The sequence below is a fragment of the Aquarana catesbeiana genome, linkage group LG10 (assembly GCF_042186555.1).
Source record: "Aquarana catesbeiana isolate 2022-GZ linkage group LG10, ASM4218655v1, whole genome shotgun sequence".
Classification (NCBI taxonomy): Eukaryota; Metazoa; Chordata; class Amphibia; order Anura; family Ranidae; genus Aquarana; species Aquarana catesbeiana.
In genome coordinates, this window is record NC_133333.1 from 203,052,136 (window position 1) to 203,075,458 (window position 23,323).

General features: G+C 44.5%; 1 protein-coding gene across 9 annotated transcripts in view; it reads left to right on the top strand.

The window, feature by feature from the left end:
- LOC141111116 (uncharacterized) overlaps positions 1-23,323 on the top strand; it is a 134,060-nt gene that overhangs the window by 105,521 nt on the left and 5,216 nt on the right. For 5 of the 9 annotated variants that reach the window (XM_073603140.1, XM_073603142.1, XM_073603143.1 and 2 more), the window contains one exon: positions 9,681-10,142. In XM_073603140.1, the coding sequence (XP_073459241.1) occupies positions 9,681-10,142 (462 nt within the window). Of the gene's footprint in view, positions 1-9,677; positions 10,143-23,323 lie in introns of all 9 variants that reach the window. The other 4 variants (XM_073603135.1, XM_073603136.1, XM_073603137.1 and 1 more) reach the window with 1 other exon arrangement.

Consider the following 23,323-nt stretch of genomic DNA (forward strand, 5'->3'; position numbering starts at 1 on the left):
TGATGCCCTAAGAGTTCCACTTCAATGGAACTAAGGGGCCAAGCCCGACCCCTAAAAAACAACCCCACACCACAATCCCCCCTCCACCAAACGATTTGGACCAGTGCACAAAGCAAGGTCCATAAAGACTTGGATGAGCGAGTTTGGGGTTGAGAAAGTTGACTGAGTCCTGACCTCAACCTGATAGAACACCTTTAGGATGAATTAGCCATGGGGTAATTTGGGGGGGGCCTCCGAAACTGTGATAGGTAGTGAGGAATTGAAATCACCATTTTACGCCCTTAGAAATCCTGAAGGCAGTGATTGGTTTTCGGGGTCCTGTACGCGGCTAAGCTCCCAAAAAGTCTCACACATGTGGTATCTCTGGACTCAGGAGAAGCAGCAGAATCATTCCCTGCATCTATTACTTTTTGTACCACCATCCCTTCCCTTTAGAATGTAAGCTCTATGAGAAGGGGCCCTCCTGTCCCTTCTGTATTGAACTGTACTGTAATTGTGCTGTCCTCCCTTCTACATTATAAAGCACTGCGTAAACTGTTGGCGCTATATAAATTGTGTACAATAATAATGTATTTTGAGGAGTAATTCAACATATACCCATGGCATGTGTGAGCAATATATCATTTAGTGACAACTTTGTGTAAAAAAAATTTAAAAAATTTTTTGTCATTTTCCCGAAACTTGTGGCTAAACATAAAATATTGCATGTACTCAACATGCCTCTCAGCAAATAGCTTGGGGTGTCTATTTTCCAAAAAGGGGTCATTTGGGGGGGTTTTGAACTGTCCTGACATTGTATGCACAACATTAGAAGCTTATGCCACACATCACCCACTCTTCTAACCACTTGAACCACCAAGTCATTTCCAACACTTTTTGTTTACATGAAAAATTTTTTTTTTTTTTGCTAGAAAATTACTTTGAACCCCCAAACAGTATATATTTTTTTAAAGCAAGAGTTCTACAGGTTAAAATGGTGGGTATTGCAATATTTTTTTCACACCATATTTGCGCAGCGATATTTCAAACGCAATTTTTTGGGAAAAAAACACTTTTTTAAAATTTTAATGCACTAAAACACCCTACAGGCAGTCCCCGAGTTACAAACACCTGAGTTACGAACAACTCCTACTTACGAACGGCCTCAAATGCCGGCCACTTGTGCTCCACGTGGGTCCTGGATACCTTTCGAGCACTTCCGAACACATCCCACACTGCCACAGATAACATAAGTTACACTTACAAACGCAGTGTTCCAAACAGAAGTTACACTTACAAATGCAGTGTTGTGACTTACGAACAACTTCGACTTATAAACAAATCTATAGTCCCTATTGTGTTCGTAACTTGTGGACTGCCTTTATATTGCCAAAATGTTTGGTAAAATATAAAAGATGATCTTATGCCAAGTACATAGATACCAAATACAACATGCTTTAAAATTGCGCGTAATCGTGCAGCGGCGACAAACTACATACATTTTTAAAAGCATTTAAAAGCCTTTACAGGTTACCACTTTAGATTTACAGAGGAGGTCTACTGCTAGAATCACTGCCCTCGATCTGACGTTCGCGGTGATATCTCACATGCATGGTGCAATTGCTGTTTACATATGACACAAGACCGACAGGCGTTCGCCTTTGTTTATTTTTGTTTTTTTTATGCTTTTTTATTTTATTTTTACACTGTTCCTTTCATTTTTTTTATCATTTTTATTGTTATCACAATGTAAATATCCCCAATGTAAATATTCCCTATGAAAAAATTGGGGTCTATTAGACTCTAGATCTCTCCTCTGCCCTAAAAGCATCTGACCACACCAAGATCAGTGTGATAAATTGCTTTCCATATTTCCCAATGGCGCGGTTTATATCCGGCAAAACCAAAGGCATGAAATGCTTGTAGCTTCTGGTTTCTTAGGCCATATAGATGATTGGAGCCGTTTTGGTCTCAGATCAGCTCTATAGTCAGCTGGCGGAACCACTGGCTGCATTCTCAGGTTCCCCGGTGGCACAGGAGAGCCCGAAAAAACCATGGAAGATGGCGCGGAGGGAACGTTCCCTCCCACTGCTTGTAAAAGCAGTCTAGAGGCTAATTAGCCGCTAGGACTGCTTTTAAATGAAAGCCGACCACTGGCTGATAAGAACGATACCAAGATGATACCTAAACCTGGAGGCATCATTCTTGTTTTACCACTCGAAGTCCAGCAACATACCAGTACGTTGCTGGTCCTTGTTGGACATATATTGTAATTTTTTTGCAGCCTGTGGGCCGAACGAAAAAAGAGATTGATCGGTGGGTATGCCTACCATTAGAATACCGCTCTGCATCCACCCACTTCTAATGATGGGCATACATGCACCATTTTATTTTTGACCGTGGTGGTGAAATCACCTCCTATAGCGCTGGAGTCGCCAATTTATGTATCGTGAGAGCAAACGCTGTTGCTGTCAAGATAAATAAATCAGTGCTGCAGCTGAATGACATACCTGAAAAGCAAACAATGGTAACAATAAAACATTAACTCAATAAAATAACAATTTGTGCCAAAAAGAGTAAAAAATATATGCCGAAGCATGGGGGCAATCTGGCCCTAATGTTAGGGGCAAATCGCCCCTCCACCCCTGCCCCCATGGTTCGGCATATATGTTCTTTTTTTTTAACTGTGGTTGTGAAATCACCTCCTACAGCGCTGGAGTCACAGCTTTACATATCGTGAGAACAAACACTGTTGCTGTCGGAATAAATAAACCCGTGCTGCAGCTGAATGGCATACCTGTAAAGCAAATAATGCTTTGAGCAAGCAGTAAAACAAAGTAACATTACAGTATAACAGTGATGGGGCATACACACGGGCGGACTTTCCGACCAGACTGGTCCGACGGACTTTCCGACGGACTTTTGACAGACTTCCGACAGACCTTTTTTACGAACGGACTTGCCTACACGCGACCGGACTACGGACGGACTTCCCGACGGAGTTAAGACTGACTTTCTGAATGAACGGACTTGCCCACACACGAACAAGTCCGTTCATTTTGAACGTGACTTGGGTACGACGGGACTAGAAAAGGAAGTCAATCTTGCCGCTTTTATCAGGGAGATTGACACCTTGCGAGCCCAGTCACAGGGCATACCAGGCCCTTAGATGTGGTATGGATTTTAAGGGGAACCCCCTACGCCGGGGTTCCCCCAAAATCCATACCAGACCCCTATCCGAGCACGCAGCCCGGCTGGTCAGGAAAGGGGGTGGGGACGAGCGAGCGCCCCCCTCCTGAACCGTCCAAGGCCGCATGCCCTCTAAAAGGGGGGGTGGGTGCTTTGGGGTGGGGGGGCGCCCTGCGCCCCCCCCACCCCAAAGCACCTTGTCCCCATGTTGATGAGGACAAGGGCCTCTTCCCGACAACCCTGGCCATTAGTTGTCGGGGTCTGTGGGCGGGGGGGCTTATCGGAATCCGGGAGCCCCCTTTAATAAGGGGGCCCCCAGATCCTGGCCCCCCAACCTATGTGAATGAGTATGGGGTACATCGTACCCCTATCCATTCACCTAGGGAAAAAGTGTCAATAAAAAAACACACTACACAGGTTTTTAAAGTCATTTATTAGACAGCTTCTTCTGACTTCGGGGGTCTTCTTCTGACTTCGCCACTCTCTCCGGCCTCTTCTTCTGGTGTCTGGTTCTTCTCCTGCTCTCCGGCCTCTTCTCCCGGTGTTCGACCTCTTCTCCTGGTGTCCGGTTCTTCTGGTGGTCATCGGGTAATATTGACCACGCCCCTAATGACGTCACAGTCCCAACATGCCCCAGGACTGTGACGTCATAAGGGGGCGGGGTCACCACCTATATAAGTCATTGCTGAGCGCTCACACAGCATTAATGAATAAGGGGAATTATTCCCGCGCTATCTGTTATGGAAGAGGCTAGGGGTGGAAAAGCCGCATACACCGATAAGGTAAACACCTGACCTTTTAGATAAATGTATATGAGTGGGTGGTGCTGCGCTGATCCTTGGTGTGAAGACAGGTGAACGTAAAATAATAAATGTGCTTGGTGAAAAGATGGTGAAATAACATAAAAGTGAAGGATATTGTGTATGGCAAAGGTTAAAAAATTATAAATGTTCAATGTCTTCAATAATGCATAGAAAATGGCATACGTATATTAAAATAAAATATCACTTCAATCTCCTAAAATAGAATCCACATAATTACAATACAAAAAACGTGGTGGTGAGGCTGTCAAAGCACCAGTGACTTACTCTGAGTTTAAGAAAGAATAAGGTGCATAATAAACGTACATCTATAATTGGACCAGCAAAGTGTATAGTGCGGACAAAAGGTGCTATGTGCAAGTCAAGATTGGAGGGGTGGTAGCTTACTATTTCTATATAAGGTGCATATTGTGCATGCTGACATCAAATAATGGAAAAAGGTGAAAAGTTTTTTTTAAAATTGAGAAGAAAATATTATTTTGTATAAAAAGCATAAAAAGAAAGTCCTTTTAATAAAATGTGACAGCAACGTGCTAACATGCACACGTTGCAATTAAAGTGCTGGAAAACGCATCCATATGATGCACAGGAGCAGTCCTTGTGTATGGTTGTGACAGCAACGTCCTGGCATGCACACATTGCAGTTAGAGTGCTGGGGTGAATCACATCAAGTGTTTTCTTCGTGTGCTAGACCACTTTGGTGGGTAATGGCCCCTTACCTTCAGGTAATAGGGCAAAAGCATGTAACAAGAGAGCTGTTTAGGACGTCCGCCTATGGGTTCCAGCGCGTCCCTCTCTATCCTGGATCCTGGGTTGGAGTTCCCTCAGGTGTGGTGCAGGGGGGTTGTATTCATAGGGGGTAATCAGCGGAAGAGAAGCCAATAGTGTAATCCAGTTTTGATTAAAAATAACACTCTTTATTGTAAAGTTACAGGTACTCACATAAAAATTGGGAAGCAGTGGTATCAATCCAACGAGCAGCGAGCTCGTGTGCCTCTGTTTGTGTTTGCAGCCTGTCTCGTCCCTACGCGTGACGTCACGTGGTGTGACGTCACGCGTAGGGACGAGACAGGCTGCAAACACAAACAGAGGCACACGAGCTCGCTGCTCGTTGGATTGATACCACTGCTTCCCAATTTTTATGTGAGTACCTGTAACTTTACAATAAAGAGTGTTATTTTTAATCAAAACTGGATTACACTATTGGCTTCTCTTCCGCTGATTACCCCTATTAATACAACCCCCCTGCACCACACCTGAGGGAACTCCAACCCAGGATCCAGGATAGAGAGGGACGCGCTGGAACCCATAGGCGGACGTCCTAAACAGCTCTCTTGTTACATGCTTTTGCCCTATTACCTGAAGGTAAGGGGCCATTACCCACCAAAGTGGTCTAGCACACGAAGAAAACACTTGATGTGATTCACCCCAGCACTCTAACTGCAACGTGTGCATGCCAGGACGTTGCTGTCACAACCATACACAAGGACTGCTCCTGTGCATCATATGGATGCGTTTTCCAGCACTTTAATTGCAACGTGTGCATGTTAGCACGTTGCTGTCACATTTTATTAAAAGGACTTTCTTTTTATGCTTTTTATACAAAATAATATTTTCTTCTCAATTTTAAAAAAACTTTTCACCTTTTTCCATTATTTGATGTCAGCATGCACAATATGCACCTTATATAGAAATAGTAAGCTACCACCCCTCCAATCTTGACTTGCACATAGCACCTTTTGTCCGCACTATACACTTGGCTCACACAGCATTACAGCGGGAGAGAGCGTCGTGTCAACATCGGAAGAAGAGAAGAGGGAAGAAGACGACGCAGAAGTCTGGGCCACCGCTAGCAAAAGAGTGGGAGAAGATAGGTGAGGAGCCGGCAGAAAAACCGGACACCGAGAGAAGAGGTCGAACACCGGGAGAAGAGGACGGAGAGCGGGAGAAGAACCGGACACCGGGAGAAGAGGCCAGAGAAAGCGGCAAAGTCGGAAGAAGACCCCCAAAGTCGGAAGAAGACCCCCGGAGTTGTCTAATAAATTACTTTAAAAACCTGTGTAGTGTGTTTTTTTATTGAAACTTTTTCCCTAGGTGAATGGGTAGGGGTACGATGTACCCCATACTCATTCACATAGGGGGGGGCGGGATCTGGGGGCCCCCTTATTAAAGGGGGCTCCCGGATTCCGATAAGCCCCCCGCCCACAGACCCGGACAATCAACGGGCAGGGTTGTCGGGAAGAGGCCCTTGTCCTCATCAACATGGGGACATGGTGTTTTGGGGTGGGGGGGCCGCAGGGCGCCCCCCTCCCCCAAAGCACCCACCCCCCATGTTGAGGGCATGCGGCCTGGTATGGTCCGGGGGGGGGGCGCTTGCTCGTCCCCACCCCCTTTCCTGACCGGCTGGGCTGCGTGCTTGGATAGGGGTCTGGTATGGATTTTGGGGGGACCGCTGTTTTTTCGGTGTAGGGGTTCCCCTTAAAATCCATACCAGACCTAAGGGACATCGTCGCCTCCCCCCGCGCTCGCCGCAATAGGAAAATTCGTTTTTCCTATTGCAGCGAGCGTGAGATGTAGTACCCTGCCCTTGCGTCGTATCTGGTGCGTCGGACCAGCATACAGACGAACTGGCTTTCCATTAGGAACTGAGTCCGGCGGAGTTACGACGTAAAGATTTGAAGCAGGTTTCAAATCTAAAGTCCGTCGGACCAGTCCGGTTGGAAAGTCCGCCCGTGTGTACACAGCATAAGACATACCATACCTGTACAGCAAATACAATAAAATAAAACACAGTAACAATAGAGAGAGAACAATAGAGAGAGAACAATAGACAGAGAAGAAAAATAAAACAACAACTATTTTTGGCTTTTTTATTTTTTGGGGTTTTTAAAATTTATTTTTATTTTTTTGCACTTTTATTTTAACCGTAAACATTCCAAATTAGGGTCTCACAAAATGTGATGGCCATCTCATCTTTTGGGACCCTGTGCATGTGTGCCCTAGGACTGTGCAGTGCTGTACCCTATGCTAATACTCCACTAGTGTGTGATGGTGAGCGAAACATTCACCGCTGCAGAGACCAGGTTGGTCAGGACAGGAGGGACAATAATAGCAGGAGTCACGCCTATATCTGCGTCTTCTGCAGACACAACATCTTCTTTGGGGTGCTCCTTGGGCAGGGGTACCACGGAGGATTTCTGGGAAGTGCCTCTCGTGCAGCTGGCTCACTGCATTTACATGAAGTTGGGGTACAGCACTATCTGGAAACAGAAGGGCTGTGACGATCTCTTCCTGGAATTTTAGGAAGGATCCAGTTCGTCCTGACGTATAGCCTGTTGCCCTGTCACAGAGCTTATACAACTTGACCCCATATCTGGTACGCTTGCTGGGGAGATACCATTTGAAAGACAAGCATCCAGAAAATGTAATCAGGGATTCACACCATGCAGACAACCTGATCGGGAGTAAACAAGGCTGAAAACTGTTTGTTGAAGTGGTTTACGAGGGGCCGAATTTTGTGGAGCCGATCGTATTCAGGGTCACCCCAAGGACAACAGAGTTCATTGTCGTTGAAGTGCATAAACTGCAATATCTGCTCATATCTAGCCCTGGCCATGGAAGCAGAGAACAAGGGCATATGATGAATTTGGTCAGTGGACCAATATGCCCGCAACTCACTCTTTTTAGTTATGCCCATGAGGAGGGATAGGTCCAGAAAGGTCTTAAATTCGGAAAACCGTAATAGGTTTCCATTCTCTGGCAAGGGTCAAATGAGGATTAGCAGCGATGATTTGGCCAGCATACAAATTGCTTTGGTCCACAATAGATCTATAGAGATCTTGTGTCAAAAACAGTGAATAAAAAAATAAGTGACGTAAAATCACCTGTTTTCACCTGAATTCCAGGTTGGCCAGTGAATGGGGCAAGTACAGGTGCTGTAGAAGTGGTGAGCTCCCAATTAGGATTGGCAAATGCAGCGGGAAGGGCACTATGGTCTCTACAGGCCTGTGTTTGTCTTCTTGGTGGCTGCGGGGCACTACTTGTGCTAGCCACTGCTAGCTGCTCATGAGCTTGAACTGCACTTATAGGACTCACCACGTGTTACTGCAGTGCTGGTTTGACTACGACCCAGATGTACTAGGCCGCTGGTGCTTGCCAGTTCACCAGAAGGATGAGTGGCACTAGTACTGGCTCTTTGCTCCATACGAGAGCCCTGCTTAGCAACATGTAGGCCTCCTCACTAGTGTACCTCTGTTTGGACATTTTGGACTCTAAATTTACTGGTACAACTAGTGCGACTCACAGGCAAAAGAGCAGCTGATTGTCAGCAACTGCTTCAATCGCTACCAAAATAATTTACTGTTAGTGCTAGCAGGGATCAGGCCTGACCCTGCGAACACTGCAGCTTTGTGTGTTGTGTTTTGTAAGTGATAGTGATCGAGTTATACTGCACTTAGGTGGGCTGGGCGGAGGGGCTAAACACAGGTGCTAGCAGGTATCTGGGCTGATCCCGCTAATGGTGAATTTTTTGGAACATCTAAACTACTGAGGACTCAAAGATATTGATCTAATCAGACACTATACTAGGAAGGGAGGTGTATGGGGTGTGCATAGGTGCTAGCGCTACTGGCACCAATCTGACGCTGCCTGGGATTGATGTTGACCCTAACTGATGCTAAAACATATACTAGCTAACTTGCTAACTAGCGTCACCCGTGACACTAAATACAGTAATCAGAAAGAGATCTGTACACTATACTAGTGACACTGGTGACAGGGGGTGAAAGGGTTAACTGCTGGGGAGGGTGATCAAGGGGTTAAACCTTTTTTAGGGGGTTAGACCTACCTGGGCCTACTACTAACTGCCCTAACGCTGATTAGTGGCAAAAGTGACACCAGTACAGTGATCAGTGAAAAATCTGAAAACTACACTTGGTGACACAGTGATAGGAAGTGAAGGGGTTAACTGGGGAGGCGATTGGGGTGAAAAAGTGTGCCTACGTGTACAGTACTGTGTCAGTATAGTTTTGGTGCAACTCACAGTTAGATTTCCTCTCTCTGGAACCAAAAAGGATTCCACGAGGGGAGATTACAGGAAGAGGACAGTCTCTCATTCGCCAGAACCGATCACCAGGTCCAGGCCAGAAATCATTGGCCTGGGCCTAGAGACTGATCGGTTCTGAAGCGAATCCGATCGCCGCGGGAGCGCCACACGCCCAACGTACAACGATGGTGATTCGCGTGGAAGAGCCAACTTGCCGCAGTACAACTGCGGCAGGCAGTCGACAACTAGTTAATAGAATGATGGCACCGTCCATTCTGCAATTAAATCACACAGTGGCGTTGTCACCCTGTGGAAGGGTAGTTTTAAATTGACTTGTAGTTTTTAGCTGGACTTTTTTAAGAGCCAAACAAAAGAAAGACTAGCTCCAGCTGTTACAATAGCAGTTTTTTTTTTTTTTTTTGGAAGAAAGGGTTAATCCAAATTAATAACAGTTATCAGTTGTAAGCACCCCTTTACTGTTATTTGGTTTGTTCCAGCACCTGTAATTTTTGCTAGACAGCTTGGTCTTCATGTAAATGTAAAGATAAGATGTATATACCACACAATTGCAAGAACACAAAATCATTTGATATAGTGTTCTTTTAACTATATATATATATTAAATATATTTTTTATCCTTTAAGCAGAAGACAAGTCTGTTACCTCAGGAATTCAAGGCCAAAGAATGTCTCATGGTGCAAACACTGGAGTGTTATCCACACAGACACCTAAGAAGAGGAAGGAGAGGTTTACTGACCAAGAACTCCATGCTCTGGTAGATACAATCCTGAAAAACATGGAGCAGTTGTTTGGACGTAAAGTAGCCAATGCTGCAAAAAAAGCTGCTATCTGGGATGAAGTGGTAAGCAGTGTTAATATGCAAGGTAATATTCAGCGAACACTTCCAGAATGCAGAAAGAAATGGGATGATTACAAAAGAAAAGTTAAGAAAACTATTGATAAGGCAAAGTCACAGCCTTCATCGACTGATAACATATCTATGGAAGACATGTTGCCCAGAAGACAAATGATAGTTGCTAAATTTTTCAAATGGGACACAGAAAGCACCAGCTCCACACAGCTCCTTAATAACTCTATCCTGGATGAAGGTAATTGTACTTTGTTATTGCAAATTGAACTCCTATTATGTACTAAATAAAACATTATAGAAAGAATGTCATATAAACTGTATGTGAGAAAAAAAACCCAACTAGGTCATTCACACATATAGAACAAAGAAAGTAGAGTATTGTACTGTATTATCTATCGATGCGTGCAGAAGGTTTTGGAGTTTAGGTGATACCTTTTATTAGCTAATTTAACATGGTATTAAAGGCTTGGCTTTAATACCTCTCCATTGACCAGTGCACCCAATAGTAAGCTGCTTGCTATGGGGACACTGGTGCGTGCTCACTGCCGAGCCCTGCTCTATGCGTCCATAAGGCACATAGAGCCGTACCTCAACCCCCCACCCGCTCTCTCCTCATGGGCTCATTGACTGTGATTGACAGCAGTAGGAGCCAATGGATCCTGCTGCTGTCTTAGCCAATGAGGAGAGGGAGTCCAAGGCTCTCATGTACATCGTTGGATCGAGAGGGAGCTCAGGTGAGTATCAGGGGCCGTGGGGGGAGCAGCATACGGAAGCTTTTTCACCTTCATGCACAGAATGCATGAAGGTAAAAAAACTTCAGCCTTTACAACCACTTTAACCGCTTAAGCGGTCATGTGGCGCTGCACCCAAACAAAATTGACGTCCTTTTTTTCCCACAAATAGAGCTTTCTTTTGGTGGTATTTGTTCATCTCTGCGTTTTTTACTTTTTGCGCTATAAACAAAAAAAGTGTCAATTTTGAAAAAAACACAATATTTTGTACTTTTTGCTATAATAAATATCCACATTTTTTTTAAAAAAAGCTATTTTTTTCTAATTTTAGGCTATGTATTCTACATATTTTTGGTAATAAAAACCGCAATAAGCATATATTGATTGGTTTTCGCAAAAGTTATAGTGTCTACAAAATAGGGGATAGATTTATAGCATTTTTATTATTATTATTATTTTTTACCAGTAATGGCGGCGATCTGAGACTTTTATTGGGACTGCGACATTATGGCGGACACATCGGACACTTCTGACACATTTTTAGGACCATTGGCATTTATACAGCGATCGGTGCTATAAAAATGCACTGATTACTGTAAAAATGTCACTGGCAGGGAAGGGGTTAACACTAGGGGGCGATCAAGGGGTTAACTGTGTTCTCTCTCTGTGTTCTAACTGAAGGGGGGATGGGACTCTCTAGGGGAGATGACAGATCGCTGTTCATACTTTGTATGAACACACAATCAGTCTCTTCTCCCCTCAGAGAACCGGGATCTGTGTGTTTCCACACACAGATCCTGGTTCTCAGTGTGTCACGATCGATCGCGGGAGCCCGGCGGTCATCGCACTCGCATCGGCTCTGGTGGCCACAGGGCGAAGCAACGTAACATAACGCTGTTTTGCCCAGCCGTGCAATTCTGCTGCAGTAAAACTGCGGCGGCTGTTCGACAAGTAGTTAAGTTATTAAAGGTGCAAGCTTTCTGGAATCCTTGCATCCCATCTTTGGGCTTTATACAATTTTGAAAAAAAAATATGAAACCCACATGTTCATACACAGAGTTACAAGGAGAACTAAATCTGAATATACAGTATCTCACAAAAGTGAGTACACCCCTCACTTTTTTGTAAATATTTTATTATATCTTTTCATGTGACAACACTGAAGAAATGACACTTTGCTACAATGTAAAGTAGTGAGTGTACAGCTTGTATAACAGTGTAAATTTGCTGTCCCCTCAAAATAACTCAACACACAGCCATTAATGTCTTAAGCGCTGGCAACAAAAGTGAGTAAATGTCCAAATTGGCCCCAAAGTGTCAAAGTGCCCCAAAGTGTCAATATTTTGTGTGGCCACCATTATTTTCCAGCACTGCCTTAACCCTCTTGGGCATGGAGTTCACCAGAGCTTCACAGGTTGCCACTGGAGTTCTCTTCCACTCCTCCATGATGACATCACAGAGCTGGTGGATGTTAGAGACCTTGCGCTCCTCCACCTTCTGTTTGAGGATGTCCCACAGATGCTCAATAGGGTTTAGGTCTGGAGACATGCTTGGCCAGTTCATCACCTTTACCCTAGGCTTCTTTAGCAAGGCAGTGGTCATCTTGGAGGTGTGTTTGGGGTTGTTATGTTGGAATACTGCCCTGCGGCCCAGTCTCTGAAGGGAGGGGATCATGCTCTGCTTCAGTATGTCACAGTACATGTTGGCATTCATGGTTCCCTCAATGAACTGTAGCTCCCCAGTGCAGGCAGCACTCATGCAGCCCCAGACCATGACACACCCACCACTATGCTTGACTGTAGGCAAGACATACTTGTCTTTGTACTCCTCACCTTGTTGCCGCCACACACGCTTGACACAATCTAAACCAAATAAGTTTATCTTGGTCTCATCAGACCACGGGACATGGTTCCAGTAATACATGTCCTCAGTCTACTTGTCTTCAGCAAACTGTTTGTGGGCTTTCTTGTGCATCATCTTTAGAAGAGGCTTCCTTCTGGGACAACAGCCAGGCAGACTGATTTGATGCAGTGTGCGGTGTATGGTCTGAGCACTGACAGGCTGACCCCCCACCCCTTCAACCTCTGCAGCAATGCTGGCGGCACTCATACGTCTTTTTCCCAAAGACAACCTCTGGATATGACGCTGAGCACGTGCACTCAACTTCTTTGGTCGACCATGGTGAGGCCTATTCTGAGTAGAACCTGTCCTGTTAAACTGCTGTATGGTCTTGGCCACCATGCTGCAGCTCAGTTTCAGGGTCTTGGCAATCTTTGTATAGCCTAGGCCATCTTTATGTAGAGCAACAATTCTTTTTTTCAGATCCTCAGATAGTTCTTTGCCATGAGGTGCCATTTTGAACTTCCAGTGTCCAGTATGAGAGAGTGAGAGCGATAACACCAAATTTTACACCCCTGCTTTCCATTCACACCTGAGACCTTGTAACACTAACGAGTCACATGACACCGGGGAGGGAAAATGGCTAATTGGGCCCAATTTGGACATTTTCACTTAGGGGTGTATTCACTTTTGTTGCCAGCAGTTTAGACATTAATGGCCGTGTGTTGAGTTATTTTGAGGAGACAGCAAATGCACACTGTTATACAAGCTGTACACTCACTACTTTACATTCTATCAAAGTGTCATTTCTGCAGTGTTGTCACATGAAAGGATATAATAAAATATGTACAAAAATGCAAGGGGTGTACTCACTTTTGTGAGATACTGTGTGTGTGTGTGTGTATATATATATATATATATATATATATATATATATATATATATATATATATATATATATATAAAAATCTTGATACATTTGAGTAGAACGCCTATTGCAAAGACTTAGATATAGAGGTATGGTGGAAGGATGGGAATGCCTTTGTTCGTAAATTATAGAAAGAGGAATACCCCCCGGCTTGCTCCATGTGCTGTGCAGAGCTGCCTCTGACTGGAAGCAATCAAGCTAAAGTACAGTGCCTGTTAGCAGCTACTTCAGCACTGGTTCACAACGGCTCAGAATCCTGCTGTCAGGTCACTTGAGGCTAGGTGACAGATGCACACCGCTGGGGTTAGGAGCGCACCGCTAAGGTTGTGGACCCTTCGGCTGACTGCTGAGGATGGTGCTCTGGGTGGTTCAGGAAAGCAACTCCACCTGAACACTGACACAGACCAAACAGGGAGCAAGAGCGTAAGATTCTCCAGGGCACAGAATCTAAGAGCCAGCAGGTTTTCACCAGAGCCTCTGGTGGTGAGGATGGATTTGGCTGCAGCTGACTCCAGGTCGCAGCCCCCGTGGTCCCTCAGCTCATGCTCACAGACTGGCTCTAGGGGACAGAGTGGAAGCAGCAGTTCAGGGTTAAACACAGGATAGTCAGGAGAACAAGCCAAGGTCAGGGCAACTAGCAGACAGGGATGGTCAGAAGGACACGCCAAGGTCAGTACACGGAAGTCAGACAAACATACAGCAAGACACCACACAGAAGCCTAAACACAACTGTTGCTCGGGCAAGGCTGGCCTTGCTGTGAGTGGGGTTAGTGTTTCCTGTTAGAGGCTGGGGTGGAGCCATACTGAGAAGAGATTACGTAAACACACAGGTGTTAGGGCACGGTCCCTAAGCTGATACACAGACCAGCAGGGTAAGCAGTCATCATTACCCCCTTCATGACCAGGCCATTTTTCGCGATACAGCACTGCTTTACTTTAACTGAAAATTGCGTGGTCGCACGACACTGTACCCAAATAAAGTTTATGTCCTTTTTTCCCACAAATAGAGCTTGCTTTTGGTGGTATTTGATCACCTCTGCGGTTTTTATTTTTTGCGCTATAAACAAAGAGGGACAATTTTGAAAAAAAAAACAATATTATTTACTTTCTGCTATAAAACACATCCAATAAAAAGATGTAAAAAATCTAATTTCTTCATCAATTTAGGCCAATATGTATTCTGCTACATATTTTTGGTAAAATAAGCGTATATTGATTGGTTTGCACAAAAGTTATAGCATCTGCAAACTATGTGATATTTTTATGGCATTTTTATTTGTTTATTTTTTTTTTTACTAGTAATGGCGGTGATCAGCGAGTTTTAGCGAGACTGCGATATTGCGGCGGACAAATCGGACACCTAACTGACATTTTTGACAATTTTTTGGGAACCAGTGACATTATTACAGTGATCAGTGCTAAAAAATATGCATGGTTACTGTACTAATAACACTGGCAAAGAAGTGCTTAACACCAGAGGCAATCAAAGGGTTAGGGGGGCCCTAGGGGGTACTCTGACTGGGTGAAAAGCTTAGCAGGAACACAAGATCTCCATCTTCTCCCCTGTCAGAACGGCTATTCTGCCTCTCCCTGGAACGATCGCGGGTGGCCGGTGGACATCAGGTCCGCCAGACCCGCTGATTGGCATCTCCCGTGTCCAATTAGCATGCGACTGCAGGGCCAATGAATGAAACCGACCTAACAACCAGCCTCTGTTGAACAGAGAGGGCTACACATGGTTAGGTAAATTTAGTAAATAGTGTGTTAGGAAGGTTATTAGTTCGCCTCTGTTCCAGCTTGGCTGACGTTGTGTGTGTTTCCGTGCTGACCGTTGGGTGTCGCTGTTGCTACTGGTCAGTGTTGGAAAGGCAACGTGTCGAAGTGTATAGATGCTCCTCTGTCTCGGAGACAAGCTCGGTGGAGGTGGTCCTCCGAGTTGCATTCTGGGAAGAGGGTATTTATGGGACAGACGCCATGTTCTAGGGTTTTTTCTACAGCCAACTGCTGGCCCTCCTAGCTGACAGGTATGCGTTAATGAGCTACCTCATGGTCCTCTGATCGGGAGGCCCACGATACAGCGGCGCAGGGGTGGGTCCAGAGGCTTGTCTGGGGCCTACCACCGCGGCCGAGGAATGGTCCTGAGCTGTCGGTCCTGTGTGACGAAGCTGGACAGCCGAGGAGATCCCAGGGGAGGACCCGTCTTGGAGAGATCATGCAGCATGCTGGTCTATAGAGGGGCCTGGTGATTCGGCTGGAGGACGTATCCAAAAGAAGTAACTATACAGCATAGTGTTGCCGGCTCGGCTTAAAGGTTCAGGCACTGTGACTGACATTTCACTACAGAAAATCTGATACATCCTGTGGCAGAGGATCGTATGGATTTACCCCCCAAACAAGTCTGTGGCAGAGACTTTTGATTCGTGCTGCGTGAGGCCTATCCAGACGAGCAAGGAGTGTGTCCCACAAGAGGAGCGCATTCCACATAATTATCTGAATTCTACCAGGACATTTACCGCTAAGATTCTACAAGATAACATTTGAGTTTCTCCTGAAAGTTTCCTTTTCCGCCTCTTTCCTGCTACTTCCTAAAGTTTGTCTGTTTAATAAAGCATTGAAAACGTACTCCAGTGTTGGTGCGTGTGTCGTCCAGAGGTAAACTCAACGGAACCCTAGACCCGGTGCCGGTGAAACAGAGGGAAGCAAAGTGAAGGTAACAGACCCGCTTAAACCAGCAGCTCCACCGTGAGTTAGTGCTACACCATATTTCACCAGCACCCCCTCAACTCTCCACCACCCCTTTCTTTACCTTGTTAGCTGGGGCAAGGAGCTAAACATGCACTCCATGGTGAGCACCCCCATGCAAGAGATACATTTACCTGTTTGCAGTGTGTGGCTAGCTTTAGGAGTGGTAATTTGCAATTTATTACAGTTTTTGGCTTTAGATGTGCTATAGGCATTTCATAACATTTACTGTATATTTCTAACTTGAGCTTTCTTTTTGAAATCTGCTAAGTGGGTTTAGTTCCACTTTAATGAAAGCTGCAATAATAAAAATAATAAAAGCAACTTTTGCAATTACATTAACATGTTAAAACCTATGTGAGATTTTAGTGATTTAGGTTTCTGAGCTTCTTTTTCTTTTCTTTTTTCTTTTTTTTTTTAAACAATAGATTTTTATTGAAAGTATTTACTTAACAATACAGGTTAACATTGTCACGCTACTCATTTATAACCAATTTAGTTACCTAGGTTCATAAGATTAATCTCATAGAAATACAGTATTTGATAGCCTGATTCAGCCTACCCCTATTGGGTTCAAACTGTAGGCATGGATAGGCCACCAATTGAGTTAACTTAATTAAGTATAGAAAATTATAAAGAAAACAGAAAAATTATATATATATATATATATATATATATATATATATATATATATATATATATATATATATATATATATATATATATATATATAAGAATTTCTTTTTCAAAGATGAAAGAAAATTAGGAATTGACTTAGAGCATCCAACTGGCCACATTGATAATGGCTGGTAAAGCCAGCCATGGACAGTGTGATTTTCTTTCCTGCAACCACCTCTATTGTGTTCTCCCGACAGGGTGGAGCTGCCTCCGCTGGGAGAACACACAGTGATTATTTCTAGCGGCTATAGCCGCAGGCAATAATCTCACGAAAAATTCAACTCGATTTGACTGAATTGATTGATCAGCTTGGGTACAATCAGCTTGGTCCCTGCTGAACCTGCTGAAATTTAAACCATCTATGGCCGGATTAAGACTTGTGTTTGCAGTGTAGTGTTCCTTGTTAGAACAATGGAACTGATTGTACTATACACATTCTGCAGTTGCCCCCACAGTATTATGCTGTAATCTGCTGTGTGAACAGTGTATATGATACAGAAAACTCTGGACAGTATACAAACATGTGCTGCTGTATTTCACTGACCATTTTCTATTCCCAGTTAGCACTAGCTAGAAATCACTTGCTGGATCGAGGAATTGAGGGGAAAAGTTAAAAAGTTGTGACAGACTTTCCTTCAAAAAGGGCAATAACCCCATTCCAATCTCAACAACAGTAAATACATTCATTGCACAAGATGATCTCTGCCTGGCTCCATGCTTTTACGTGTTTCACCCTATTAAAGGGCTTAATAGTAGAGATAGTAAACCAAAGCTTGGAGCAGTGCTGTTCAATTTCTTTGAGGCTTTTATCTATCTGTAATCTTTTAAGGGGATTTTTTCCTGCTTCCTGTGCCTGTGGCACCAGTTTTAGGAAAGGAGGACTGAGGTTGCCACCAAGACAAGAATGCACAGACAGCAAAATAAACAAAAAAATAAACACCTTCTAAACCCTTTTCCTCTCCACTCAGAATCATTTATTTCTGCTGGAGAGAAATAACATCACTTCCTGTCCTGGGAGGCAGTGAGGGCAATTCTCCTCACCAAGGACAGCAACAAAAACTTGACAGACACTCTAAATCTTCCCTACTCTAAACTAAAGTTTTCCCGGGAATTTGAATTCGATAACCAATTAGGGCAGATCACACTTATCCACACTATTTATTTAACCACCCTCGAATGCTGTTCTGCAAAATGTAAAAAAATCACCTAAAAATTCATACAACCATAAATAAGCGCATCTATAAATAAGCTCAATCCTCCCAAATCTCTGTATATCTATTAAACAAACACTTTTAAAAAAAGCAAAAAATACAAAAGTATATATTTCTGGATGAAAAAAATCCTCATAAATCAAAGTCATTGAACATAAAAAGCAGGGGTGTAGCTACAGGGGTCGCAATTGTGACTCAACTCCATGCTCCATGGGGGCCGTGCAGCCCCTTTGCGCACCCAGATAGGAGGGGCGGTGGCATATAGGGGAACCAATATCCTCTGTGACAGACTGCCTAGCACTCAACCAAGATAAAGCTTCCTCCACTCTGGAACCAGGAACCAAGTATTATAGCTGAGCATTGCAACCAAGAACTAGGCCACACTAGCCTAGGTGCAAACTGGAACTGACTTTATTGTAAATTTACACAGAATATACAGTACACAAATCAGGTAAGAATGTGATCACATTATCCTAAACAATTGAAACTGTAAACAGTAATATCGGTACATCTAATGAACAGCTAACATAAACGTAAACAGTAATCTAATTAAACAGTAAGCTAATTAAGCTAAGTAACTAGGCAATCCTAGGTGACTCAGGTCAGTGCCCACTCAGACAGTTCGGCACCAGTTCTCCAGATAGACCTAGGGCTATTCAAATCTCATTAACCAGCATTTACTTGTGTAATATGTCCACTAGACAAGTCATCATGAGACAAAACTCATACAATGTTCCAGCAGTCTTAAAAAGTGGAAATACCGTATTTATCGGCGTATAACACGCGCAGAACAACACTCTGGTGTCACCCTCTACAATTTATATTGAGCAAATAATTGCAGAGTTCATCTGTGTAAAGTAAAAGTAACTTAATTATTGTATCATTGTGGGAACGGAGAACGGAGGCAAAAATGAATGGAGCAAAATTAGCAAATTATCTCTGTGCCACAGAAAACATCAGTCTCTCACCCGTAGAGCTGCTGTAATATAACCACCCAAATAGGGTGTATGAGATATTTTTTATTTTATTTATTTATTTCAGATACCGTATTTATCGGCGTATAACACGCGCCGGCGTATAACACGCGCCGGCGTATAACACGCACCCCAAGTTTAGGAGGGAATTTTAAGGAAAAAAACTTTTAGGAGGGAAGTTTAAGGAAAAAAAACTTACATTTAAATGCCCATCAATGCAGCCTCATCAGTGTTCATCTGCAGCCTTGTTAGTGCAGCCTTGCCCCAGTGTCCAGTGCAGCCTTGTCAGTGCAGCTTTGCCCCAGTGCAGCCTTGTCAGTGCAGCTTTGCCCCAGTGCAGCCTTGTCAGTGCAGCTTTGCCCCAGTGCAGAATTGTCAGTGCAGCCTTGCCCCAGTGCAGCTTTGCCCCAGTGCAGCCTTGCCCCAGTGCAGCCTTGTCCCCAGCGGTCAGTGCAGCCTTGTCCCCAGCGGTCAGTGCAGCCTTGTCCCCAGCGGTCAGTGCAGCCTTGTCCCCAGTGGTCAGTGCAGCCTTTTCCCCAGCGCCGCCGACATACACAAGTTTAGTGTGTATTTTTAAATATGGCGCCACGGAGTTCGGAGGGACTCGGCGGCGCTCGTTCAGCTGAACGAGCGCCGCCGAGAACACAGTGACTGGGTGGAGCCGAGATACACATAGCCGAGGGTTCTCTGCTCTTTTTGGCGCCATTCACAGTCACGCCCAGTCCCTATGATGGACATAACAGCGGTCCAATGGCGGGACTGGGCGGGACTGTGAACGGCACCGAGAAGAGCCGAGAACCCTCGGCTATGTGTATCTCGGCTCCGCCCAGTCACTGTGTTCTCGGCGGCGCTCGTTCAGCTGAACGAGCGCCGCCGAGTCCCTCTGAACTCCGCGGCGCCATATTTAAAAATACACGCTATGTGAATGTCAGCGGCGATCGCGGCGATAGATCACAAAAATAGCGGGGATCGGCGTATAACACGCACCCACGATTTTCCCCTGATTTTAAGGGGAAAAAAGTGCGTGTTATACACCGATAAATACAGTAATTTATCTTCATAGATTTGAGGGATATTGTCGATAAATATTTCTGTGTCTCAAGTGAAGGAGCTTCCGAAACTCAGTCTACAGAAGGCCCACCATATTTCCTCTGACCATTAACCTGTACAAAACCAATATTAGACCTTTCTATCCACTCCAAAAGAGAAACTTTATTGTCCTTATTCAGAGAATTAATCCAAGGCTCGCTCTCAGCGTCATCACATTGTTGTCCATCATTAGAGAATGATCTGCTCTCTCCATGGGATCAGAGGCTGAACTGAGCTCTTTACCATGCTCTGACCATAAGAAGCAGACAAAATCCCCAGTCTCCTCCAGGGGCCATAATCAGTGGGTGGAAGGCTAGCCCCAGTCCCCTTCAAGAGCCCTTGTCCCAGGTTGGGTCTGTCACCCCCTCCATTTTCCTCCTGCAGCCGTTGAATGCCTGCTTCCCTCAGGAGGAAAATGGAGGGCATTGGTTCCCCTATATGCCGCTGCCCCCCTCCTATTTAGTTTATTTCTGCTAGTGCCCGTGCTCTCTCTCCACCCTCCGGGGTGCATGCACCTTTTTAAAAAAGCAGCCACAGGGAAATTGCGTGATCTTTTTTGACCATGCGATTTACCTGCGGTTCCTGCACCCACAAACATGCTATAGTTTAAGATGCGTGGGGGTGCTAATCAGAATGAATGGGAGCCCAGCGTGTCTGGTAAGAGCAATGGGATTTGGCTGCAGATGGTTGTGGGAGCACCCAAAACCAGCCCGCAGACTGAGGCCAAGTGTGAACCTAGCCAAAATCAGGATCCACACAGATTACTCACCGGCAGTTGGCTCAGCCTCTCAGTGTGTTGCTGAGAGCCTAACCAGCTGCTCCCACCCCCTCCACAGCCCAGAGCTCCAGTGAGTGCTGGAACGGCAGAGCAGAGAGCTGGCGATTTATAGTCTCGCTAAAGACCAAAAACCAAGTGATCAGCAGTATTTGCTCGCACATTTTTTGGTCTTAGAGGTGAGGGGAGGGGGGGGGGCAAATGCAGCATCAGACCGATGCTGCATCCACCTAGGTGAATATGTAATTTTATTTCTTTAAATTCCCATACTTTTATTTTAAGAGAGTGGGTAGTTTTTTTTTGGGGGGGTGGGGGGGTTTAAATTGTCTTCAGGTTGTTTTTACTCCTCTGTACCTTTGTGGGCAGCTAGGTAGTTGGCGTTGCTTAGATGTTACTACAAGGTAGCGTAGGTTTTATTGTGAAAGGAGAGGTAAGAAGGAAACGTTTTAAATAAAATTGTACCAGGATAATTACAGTAGGAGATGATACACTTTGGAGGGGTGGTTAGAAGTATGTGAGAAGGGGGTTAGAGAGGGTACATTCTATATCCTGATCCTATACCTCTAGTTAGAGCTTGAAAAGGTACACATTCTACTGGTCCCAGAAGTTATTGTATTGTTTGAGCATGTTGTGGATTCTAGATGTAAGTTGTTCCATAAGATAAGATGTATTTCTCTTATGCGATTATATAGTTCCTCGATAGTGGGAATTGGGTATGTTTTTATTTTGGTGTAGGCAGAGTGTAGCCACATATAGGTGAGGATTTTTTTTTTAAGAGAAGGCAAGACATGCTTTATTGGATAGCTCAGGAGGTGTGTAAGCAAGCAGCTTAGTTCATATGTTTTTCTGTTTTACTAATTTCTATCATACAGTCTGCAGTACAGTTCCTAATTTCAAGATTTAAAGCTCAGGCATACCTTCGGTCTTTAAAGCAGATCATCCCACCTCTCCACTGAACGCTGTGCCACCTGGGATATGTATGTGTAGCGGTGTAGTTGCTACTAGTAACCAACATCCACCATATCACCCCGCTGCCAGACTCCCATATATCACTTGCAGAGACAATGAACAGTCCTTTGCTGGTTTTGTTTTTGTTTATTGGGGGGGTACAACTTGGTTGGGGGTAAGGGGTATATGAAATGCCCATAGAATAATTCACTTTGTCATCATATTTAGTGATTTTTTTACAGATTAGCACATAGTTTGAGTCTGAAGAATTGATGTACATGTTTTAACAACTACAGTCTGTTCCCTGCATCACCATGCAGACTTTTGCTCCTCCTCTGCTTAACTTCCGCAGACTATTGCTTCCAGAACTTCCTTACCCATAACCGTGTAAGGGTGATGTTCCCAGAAGTCCTCTCCTCCCGCGCAAACTTATACTGTAGTTATTAGTGTAGTGTCACATCTTCTTTAACCTCCCTGGCGGTATGATTATTTCTGATTTTAGGTGCTGAAAGCGGTACAATTATTTTGCATGGAAATTTGGCGTTTTATATTGTAGGTCTGTAATTCTTAACAATAACACACTTAAATCTGTCCAAACAAGAGTCTAGTAGATATCCCCGGTATGATAAAGTTTGAAACACAAAAACATAAATTATAATATAATAAATAAAAATAAATAATTAAAAAAAAATAAAAATTAATAGTAAAATAAATTTACCCACGATTCACTATCGCTCAATTCTGCAAGTGTTCTAATTTACTATCGCTGTTTTCTAGCTGGTCTAAAGCCACTTTTGATGTAAAGGGACACTTTTTGGTTGCTATGGACAATCTCCAGTTTCCAGGCAGAAAGAACAGCATATATAACATAAAACTGCATGCAGGGCATTGGACAAAGCACTGGGGACAAAAGGGATGTGAAATAATTTCATACAGTACTGTAATCTGTAAGATTACAGTACTGTATGTGTTATGATTTTACACTTTTTTGAATTTGCCGCCAGGCTCCGCTCCTGTGCGTCGCGCCGTTCGCAGGGAACGGAGCCTGGCACGGAGAGGCTTCGGAGGAGGATGGAGCCCGCAGACACAGCGGGGTACATCGCAGGATCCTGGGGACAAGGTAAGTAAAGCCACACCAGGATCCTGCAATGTAATCCCGAGTGTGGCTCGGGGTTACCGCTAATGGTCCTGAATTTTAACCCCGAGCCACACTCGGGAAAACCGCCAGGGGGGCTACGCAAAAAGGACCCACTCTGAATAGTTCCTCATGCAGACTCTAGTTGATCGCTGCTACTAGGCAAGAGGCCTGCAGTACCTCTTCCCGGAGGCCTAGTAGTTTAAAAGCACATGTTGAGCGGTGGACTACTGTTCCCAGCTAGCCCTGCTTGCAAATCCTGTGCCCTCAGGCCACATTGATTTGACAAAACTCTCCACAGTCTCTCCTCTGATCCAGGACTCCTCATCATTGATCGTGTAATGATGAGGACTTCACTAATGACCGTGT